This window comes from Limulus polyphemus, unplaced genomic scaffold (genome assembly GCF_000517525.1).
Source record: "Limulus polyphemus unplaced genomic scaffold, Limulus_polyphemus-2.1.2 Scaffold7454, whole genome shotgun sequence".
Classification (NCBI taxonomy): Eukaryota; Metazoa; Arthropoda; class Merostomata; order Xiphosura; family Limulidae; genus Limulus; species Limulus polyphemus.
Genome location: NW_013673064.1, coordinates 27,209 through 36,826, shown reverse-complemented (window position 1 = coordinate 36,826; position 9,618 = coordinate 27,209). Strand labels below are relative to the sequence as shown.

General features: G+C 33.4%; 1 protein-coding gene across 1 annotated transcript in view; it reads left to right on the top strand.

Annotated features, from left to right (window-relative positions):
* Nucleotides 1–216: 216 nt before the first annotated feature.
* The window catches only part of LOC106474625 (nuclear receptor coactivator 2-like), a gene marked incomplete at its 5' end in the record, with an annotated part of 25,053 nt that continues 15,651 nt past the window's right edge, over nt 217–9,618 (top strand). Inside the window, 7 exons of the mRNA XM_022402936.1 lie at nt 217–306; nt 830–917; nt 3,032–3,238; nt 3,486–3,615; nt 4,134–4,246; nt 4,752–4,902; nt 7,433–8,384. Of these exons, the coding sequence (XP_022258644.1) occupies nt 217–306; nt 830–917; nt 3,032–3,238; nt 3,486–3,615; nt 4,134–4,246; nt 4,752–4,902; nt 7,433–8,384 (1,731 nt within the window). The remainder of the gene's footprint in view (nt 307–829; nt 918–3,031; nt 3,239–3,485; nt 3,616–4,133; nt 4,247–4,751; nt 4,903–7,432; nt 8,385–9,618) is intronic.

Sequence of the window (9,618 nt, the reverse complement as noted above, 5' to 3'; positions counted from 1 at the left end):
AAATGTGCAACCTTGTTTTATTCTATGGGGTTTAGTGTAGTCCTGATATAGTGTAGACTGTTTTTAGTGTAGACTGATATATTTGAATACTGGTACATCCTGTATGTTCTATTTTAAATGTGTCCATGTAAAACTGTACAATTACATATCTTATAAATCAGAAATATTTTGTACTCTTGCTCTTTCTCACTGAAAATTTTTCCGTCATCCTTTTAGGCTCTAGATGGTTTTCTTCTTCTTGTCAACACTGACGGAAAAATAGAAGTGGTATCGGAAAACATCAGTTATTTCTTGAAATATACGAAGGTAGGAGGATACCTTAGTATATTATCAGGAGTAAAAAAAAACATTTAAAATGAGAAGTAGAAAACTTACTCGTATTGTTGGGAATTAAAAAAACTGTTAAATTAGAGGTAGAATACCTTCACATATTGTTGAGAGGAAAACCTGGACATATTGTTGGAGTGAGGGAATGTTAAATCAATTTTTTTCAAGTATAATTCTAAAATCTTGGGAGTTTTTAGCCAACGTGTTATAAGTTTAATGTTTATAAGCAATGAGATGTATGTTCATGATTGATTTCATATGTTACTATAGTTACTACTTGTAACATTAAACTAAAACAGAGGTAGGTGAAAATTTTATACTTCTTAGTAAACCTTTGAAACATATGTTACTATAGTTACTACTTGTAATATTAAACTAAAACAGAGGTAGGTGAAAATTTTATACTTCTTAGTAAACCTTTGAAACAGAACATCTTAAAAAAATTCTTAAGTATTAGAAGAATAATTAGTGTTTGTAGTGAAGTCTCAATTTTTATTTTTAGGATGACCTTGTGGGGAAAAGTATCTACAACATAATACATGTTGGAGATCATGCTCGTTTCAGCAGCAGCTTATTACCAATGTCAATAGGTAAAGATGTGGCTATTTATTGATTGGTTGAGACGTTCAAGTAGCAGTGGACAGTAACCGTTATCATTGCTTTCAGTAATAATATTTATCTTAGTTTGTCGTACATTGTTTTACTTTTATTATAAAAGTTGTTTTGTATCATTAGATTAGAATTTGTAGTTAGGACTAACCTAAGCCTAAGTTGTGTGATGAACCTCATGAGATGTTATTGGGATTATGGCCAAAAATACTGTTAAAAATGAAGGCACCCAGCTGATGAAAGAATGTATTCTAAACTTTATATGTAGGAACGTATACTTGATTAGCTATAGTGATGACCAGGTTGATTTTAGTACATAGGCTACTCTGAACGAAGTTATTATTATTTATTTTTGAAGAAAGTTATTTATATTAATTGTCATCTTTGTATACAGTACAAAAATGTCAGATAATTTTGAATGATTTTAATAAATTTTAATCTCAGCTAATGTGGAATAGAAGAGTGGATAGTTTATCAAATTCCCCACCCCCCACCCTCTTTTTGTGCCTACGTTCTAAGTTGTTGTCATAAGTACAACAGTTGCAATTATTTTATTCTGATAGTATTGTGGGAACAATTTTCATTATTACATCTTATTGTATCCAAGTGTTATTTTAGTTTTTAAGCTCGCCCCAATTTGAAACGGCCCCCTAAAATATTTTATTTTTAGCCACCTCGTAGCGGCTCTTAGAATGACTCTGAGTTGGTTTGTTTTTCCAAGTATTGTCTTTTAGGTCGTAGCTCTGTCACCTCTTGACAAATTTGAGATCTAATTACAGTTTTTGACTCGAGAGGTCAAACCCTTTCAACTGATGCATTTGACCATGCCCAAGGTCTAATAGATTAATGTAATCTAATCCTGCATAAAATAATTTCAGTTTGATGTAGGCTGGTAGAGATCCTGATGAGTAATAAAATCGAATCAGGTTATGCATGTCCCATGCTTGGTATTGCTGGTGCACAAAAATATAGCTAATAAAAAGGGGAAAAAAAAGGTCTCGTAGGTTAATTTACTCTAATCCTGCCTAAAAGAATTTCAAGTGCTGCGGCTGTTGAGGATTCCCTCTTGTTTAACCATATCATGAAAAGAAGGGTGTCCTGATTTGTTTACTTTTTACAGTAAAATTGGAAATCTGGTTACAAAAACAGATTCCACTTTATTTCTCCATGATTAAAAATTTAGGTCAATAGTTGTTGATTTTATAAATTAGAAAGCCATTCTCTCTTCTACACAAAATGAATTATAATATAAATCTTATTTACTTTATTAAAAGCACTTGGTGTTAGTTAGAACCCTATTTTAGTTCTTGTGTAGTATTTTTATTGTTTTTAGGAGAGACTGTTAAAGTATTTTTCCCTAATTTGTTTGAGAGACTGTTAAAGTATTTTTCCCTAATTTGTTTGAGAGACTGTTAAAGTATTTTTCCCTAATTTGTTTGAGAGACTGTTAAAGTATTTTTCCCTAATTTGTTTGAAAGACTGTTGAAGTATTTTTCCATAATTTGTTTGAAAGACTGTTAAAGTATTTTCCCCTAATTTATTTGACTGTTAAAGTATTTTTCCCCAATTTGTTTGAGAGACTGTTAAAGTATATTTCCCTAATTTGTTTGAGAGTCTGTTGAAGTATTTTTCCCTAATTTGTTTGAGAGTCTGTTAAAGTATTTTTCCCTAATTTGTTTGAGAGACTGTTAAAGTATATTTCCCTAATTTGTTTGAAAGACTGTTAAAATATTTTTCCCTAAATTGTTCAGACTCCACCATGTTTCTTTTGAGAAATCTGCATTGTGAAGAAAGAGACACCTAGAGGACAGAGAAAATTTCTTTACCTTATTGTAAAGAATCATGGTAGTATAAAAATAGAATATTAGTGCAAGTGTTAGTGTTTCTCTGAAAGTGTTTTGTATGCCACAGTATATTAGTGCAAGTGTTAGTGTTTCTCTGAAAGTGTTTTGTATGCCACAGTATATTAGTGCAAGTGTTAGTGTTTCTCTGAAAGTGTTTTGTATGCCACAGTATATTAGTGTGGAAATTAATCACTAAAGCAGGCAGAAGTGTTCAAAGGGGCGCTATACACATTTGCCTTTCATTTCCACAGGTAACGGATTTGGCTGGACTCCAGAGCCTGGCACGAGTAAAAGTCGTATGTTTAATTGTCGTTTCCTCATAAAACCTCGTGAGGATACCGAGGAAAGTATGGAAGAAAAACAGACTCGAGTATCTCAATATGAGAGCATGCAGATTTCCACCGTTCTCTTGCCTCATCCTGCTAAACGTTCAGACAGTCCCGAAGCTGCTACTTCAGGTAAGCTGCAAGTGGTCTCCTTTTCTCTTGGTCCATATGATCGCTGTTATGCTTAAAGATAATTGTCCAATTTTTATTTTATTGTTTTCATAATAACGTTATCGATATTTGTAAAACAAATGGGAATTTCTTTTATGCATTTCAAAATTTGTGAGAGGCATAACATTTTTTAAAATGAATTTACTGTTAGATATAAAATAAAACAAATCTCAGTTTTTAAGATGTATCAATCTCCATTTTTCATCAGACGTTCAGAATCTGTTGTTTTGTGTTGCCCGTCGAATCCCTCCAAATGAACAAAACCAAAGTCCAGCTGGTGTGGAACAGTTTACAACAAGGTTGGACGTTACGGGGAAGATCTTGGCGATTGACACAAGGTATGTATATTTCATTTAAACATGAGGTTTTTTATTTTACAGTTGAATATTTTGTATTATGCTGCTTGAGTCAAATATTTATTACAACTAAACTGAACTCTGTATCGTGCTACTAAACAAATTTGATAAAGAAGTATTAAAATATTGCAACTTGTTTGTTTATAGACTGATGGTTTAATAGCTATACTTTTAAGGGTAATTTCCTAACGGTTAAGCCAACGACACGGGTTTTATTTTGTAGGGATATTGATATAAAATTCACTCTGCCAATGAAGAAAATGGTGAATAATCTAAACTTGACCAACTCTGGTTCACAGAGGTAGAAGTGAACGTGACATGGTATAATAATTCTGGTAAAACTGATAATTGGGAAATGTTACGCGTGCTTGACGTTTACAGTGGTAAAAATACCAGCAGATTACACGCGTATCATCTGGATGCAAGTTATTACGTACACTGTTGCAACAAATTGTTGAAAAGTTCCACCACCTAATGGGTAGAAATGTTTCTATGTTTAGTGGTGTTTCGTCGACATACAGCCAGTATCTGAACAAGGATCTTGTTGAAAGAATTATCCAGGAACTGTGTCATCCCAAGGATTTACAGAGGTTGAATCAACATCTTAAAGAAAGTAAGTTGAGGTTTTGTTTTATGTACCTTCTTGTGGATGAAGACGTGGTGTGTCTATTGATAAGGTAATCAAATGGTCCGATACGTGTGTGTATTGATAAGGTAATCAAATGGTCCGATACGTGTGTGTGTATTGATAAGGTAATCAAATGGTCCGATACGTGTGTGTGTATTGATAAGGTAATCAAATGGTCCGATACGTGTGTGTATTGATAAGGTAATCAAGTGGTCCGATAGGAAATGCTTCCCGTTTTATTAAACATCTCGTTTATATTGTTTAAACACAGAAGGTCTTTTGATAAACTGGATTATATTTTTAATGTTTGATTGACTTTTTTTTACTCATTTTGTGATTAAATTAAAAGTAAAATTTTGTTGACAACTAGAACATTTCTTATTTTCAGGAAAAGTACTGTTTATTTTTCATCCTATTGCTCTAAATATTTTAAGTGATTCATGACTTTCTGAGCTCAGGAGAATTTGGGTTTGATTTATTTAATATTTAGCTCTACAGGTGGGCAACAACACCAGTGGAATATACCGATTAAAAGTTGCCCACGAAAAGTATATCCATGTCCAAACGAAAAGTAAGAGAGTTACCTACAATCCTGCCACGTGTGAACAGGAGTTTATTATGGCATCACATTCGATTATCAGGTTAGTTCCTAATCTCAAGTTAGATATTCTCCTGAATAAGTATGTAAAAGGCAGAGTAATAATTTTGAGATGTTGAAATTGTTTGAAGAATTTTGGGTCATTGAAAAGGAAAAAAAAATGGCTAATGAAAAGCAAATAAAAGAGAACCAGAAAAATGTGGGGATTAAGTATGGGAACTAGGAAAATGTTGGGGATTAAGTATGGGAACTAGAAAAATGTTGGGGATTAAGTATGGGAACTAGAAAAATGTTGGGGATTAAGTATGGGAACTAGGAAAATGTTGGGGATTAAGTATGGGAACTAGAAAAATGTTGGGGATTAAGTATGGGAACTAGGAAAATGTTGGGGATTAAGTATGGGAACTAGGAAAATGTTGGGATTAAGTATTGGATTTTGTTCCTCAAATTGTACCACAATGGTACAGTCTGACACTGTGAAAAATTTGGGTAGAATTTTAGGAGACTTGATTGAGAGTTAGAGGGGGAATATATGTAGCAAATATTTACCCCTTGACTAATTATGACACTACAAGTTATATTTTTTAAAAGGGGTTAAAATTGTACAAGTCAAATTTGGTTCGAGTTCTTTATCGCTGAGGTTTCTTTGATTCGTACATCTTTCTCATTGTTGTGACTACATATTCTTCAAAGTTCATCGCATGTACAGGCCCATTACATGCTTGGCTTAGAAATAAAATAAGATGTAAGGTCAGTTTGATAAATATTTTGTAGATGTTTTCATACTGCCAGTGTCTCTTATCATTTTCACAAAGAAATAGAAAGTGTGAAAACAAAATGTCATCAATTATTATTTGATAACATTTTAAAATGGTAAATACGCTCCTTGTACAGTGAGCTATGGGATTCCAAAACTGTCATTCCATGTCAGTATCCTACTTATGGGTTAAGATGGTTTTGTTTTGAGGAAATCAAACTGTCTATGAAGTTCTGTGTGCAGTTTTAAAACTGTTAACTTTCTTGTGATAAACAACAGAATCGATAAACTTCAACGTTGTTTGTTTGACCTCAAGATTATGTTGCTCAAGGCAACAGTGAAAGAGCATCTGAAGCCTATTGGTAATTCTTCAAACATGTACAGATATCTGGACAAAGATCGTGACGGGAGTGCAGATGAACTTAATTGTAACATGTTCCAACAGTGAACAAGATGTGTAAGAATTAAAGAAACTCAAACCAAAGTTATTCTTGTCGTGTGAAGTGGTATAATTGTGTGGGTTTGTTTGGTTCCAATAGATGTGAAATTTTAGGTGTTTTCTCAGAGTGATACAGTACAAGGGTTGTATGAAATCACAGGTTACAGGAATGGTCCAAAAGTAACTGACTGACAGATTAACCAAGAAACTGTGGCAGCAAACATATTAGTAGAAGTGTATAAATTTTTCATTTTCACAGTGAGACATTTGGAGACATTTACTTAAATCTGAAAAGAAGGAAAAAACACAGTTATTATGTAACTGTGGATTCACGCAGCACAGCGATTTGCTCGTGAACCTTGGAGACATTTACTTAAATCTGAAAAGAAGGAAAAAACACAGTTATTGTGTAACTGTTAGTCACTTTTCTACTTTGTAATTGGTATCAAATTAAAGTAACCTTAATCTTTTGGTCAAACTGACACGAAAGTATGCATACTTTCCAGAGTAATGGGTTTGATTGACACACGATGTTCGTGTAGAACATTTTATACTTATTTGCACTTACCTAAACATTTTTTGGACGTTAAATTATGAACATGTATATTTATATTATTTAGATTGATTAATACTTGCTGTTTCTTCTGGACAATATAACACCCACAAAATTTATAATGCATCAAGAATAAATATTTTTTGGACACCTAATCTACTTAAGTCACCCGGTGAGTCAGCTATAAGTTTACGGACTTGTGGTACTGTAATCTGTGGTTCAATTTCTTACAGTAGACAGAGCTCAAATAGTCCATTGTGTAAAACAACAACAAAAAACTATACTTGTATCTACTTTGAAGATGTAGTTCAGATTTGTTAGACCAGTAGAAATGTATACTTTGAAATATAATGTAAATAATAAGATAAATTACTAATTGTATATATAAGAAAATTTTAGATATTTATAGCAATGTATATTTTACATCTGTTATTGGAGTTACCATTCTTAAAGAATTTTTAATCAAATTGCTATTAAAACATTTAATATATAGAAGTGTACACTGGAGTAAGTTTCACACAGCTAACACTAAATTTACCATTTCTGACAGAGTTGCATAAGCAAAGCATTGCGTGAAGAAATACAAGTTTCTTGAAAAATTATTTTGTTGATCAACATTTGGTTTATACAACTTTGTGGGGAGTTACTGTAGTTAGAATCCAGAAGGCTGTTTCTGTTTGAAACATCAAAGTTTTTAGGAAGTTATGTATATTTAAACATCACTACATGTTGTTTTAATAAAGTGGGATAATGTCAAATAAGTTATTTTTTTCAAATCGGGTAAAGTAACACATTTCTATTTTTGTTTTGTTTTTCCTATTTAGTGGAGATACTAATTTGCTGGATGTCGATGTCGATCAACGAAATGGTGGTTCATCCTCGTCTAACAGTGTAGGAGTTGACGGTCATATTTCTGCTGCCATCGCAACCACTGCAGTTAATGGGCCTTCTTCCAATGTCCTTTATTCTAGCCTTACCTCGCTGCCTTCGGCCTCTCAGGATTTCAGTTTGGATGATTTTGGTCTTGACCTTTTCCCCTCTTCTAGTTGGGAACTGACAACAGAAAACAGCAGAGAAGATCTGACCAGTGGCAATTCTATACCTAATCCTTCACCAACACCTAGTACCAGTAGCACAAGTAATGTTAGGGTGACTTTAGGTGCAGTCCAACTGTCGAACAGTGCCTTCCCAAATGAAATGTCGCCAATAGTGCAGTCCCCTCCTTCTCAGTTGCCTCCTTCTTGTAATGTTAGTCAAGTTACTCCGCATAATATCTATTCATTTAGTCCATCTTCAAATGGAAGAGTGACCCCTTTAGGGTCGAAACAGATGGAAGATGAAACTTTTGTTTCGGATGTTAACTTTGGTAAAAGAAATATTTCATTGTTAAATTATTCAGATCACCAATCTCCAGCTAGAACCAATCCAAAACTTAGAAACTTACTAACGCAGGGTACCGAGAAAATTGGATCTTCTACTGGAGTAACTTCTTTTTCAAAACTGTTCAGTGACGGGGGTGATTTCCAGAAGATCCACCCCACGGGTTTAGAAAATGGCTTAGTAAAGAGAGGGGTGCCAGATGAGGATAGCTCCAGTAATTCATCCAAAAATGTAATACTACGAGAACTTTTAAACCAAGACGAAGATGCTATGTCCGAACCTCCGAATAAATCGCGTTTCCCTAGTGGTGGTTCTAAAAGTGGAACGTGTTTCAAAGCTGATCCGAATAAAGAAGTATCTAAAAGACGTGTGAACAATAACAACATGCTGAGAAAGGTGAGCTTTTTCTATAATTTATAGTCGTTAACGTGATTACCATCAGTTTCACTGTTGTTCACATTTATACCAAACGAGTCAGTTTTTGAATTACTGAACTATAATGATAAACATTTAAAAAAAAAAAAAGGAATAACTCGTGATTGAAGGTGGAGATTTTTAGTTAAGTGAACTTCAAATTGAATTAAATTAATTAGATACACAGTAAGGATATTAAACTTTATTTTACCATCAATAAGGAAATAGTAACGTGAAGTTAAAACTTTGTTTTTCCAGATTGTTAAAGTTCGTGGCTGTACCAAAAACAACAAAAATCGGTTAATTACTGATTAATTAATTGCTGATAAATGGCGTGTTAATGTTATTATATATTCCCTCTGAGATGTATGGTGTAGCCAGAGATTTGCCACTCTGTACCGTAAGTTCTCCTGTAATGTGCAGTGGGGTCTGTATCAGAGAAGGAAGATCATCTGTAATACTAAATTTACGATATATTTCTACACAAAATGTGGCAAGTTTTTAATAAGATGTACAAGTTTGTTGTACACGAAAAAATCAGATGTGTTACAAAAATATTTGTTTTCGAGATATACGTCTGTGATTTGAGAACGTTGCTTTGACTCCAACAATATGGAGTGCAAGGTGATGTTCACATAAGAATAAAAATACTTTTCTCTGTCATACAGCTTGTATATTGTATTTACCTAACTTTTAGAACCTCTAAAATACATATCTACAGTTTTTTTTTATTTCCTGTTTACACTGTATTTAGTTACTTACTCTCCTCTGCCAAGAACTATCACTAAATTAGCAACATAGGATAAACGAACAGTTGATAACTCTGACATCAAATACACGATACCCTGTGGAATGGCACTCTGTAGAAGGTCGTGGCATGTACACTTTGACCCCACCTGTGCACCTATGGTTAACCATAGGCTTGGCAGAGTTAAGGTTTGACATAAAGTTTATGTAATTTCCCTTTCCTGCCTTTTGTACATTTGTTCTGACCTTGTGCAACTCACCAGCTTCAACATACATCAGCAATTTACTTTTAATAGTACATTTAGTTGTGTTAACTTTAAAAACTAATAAATAATGTCTAACATTTAACATGTTGGTGAGGATCAAAACAAAAGACCAAATATCACTATGGGCTGTTCTACGATATAATGGTTGTAGTTGTATTATCACTGTGGGCTGTTCTACGATATAATGGTTGTAGTTGTATTAT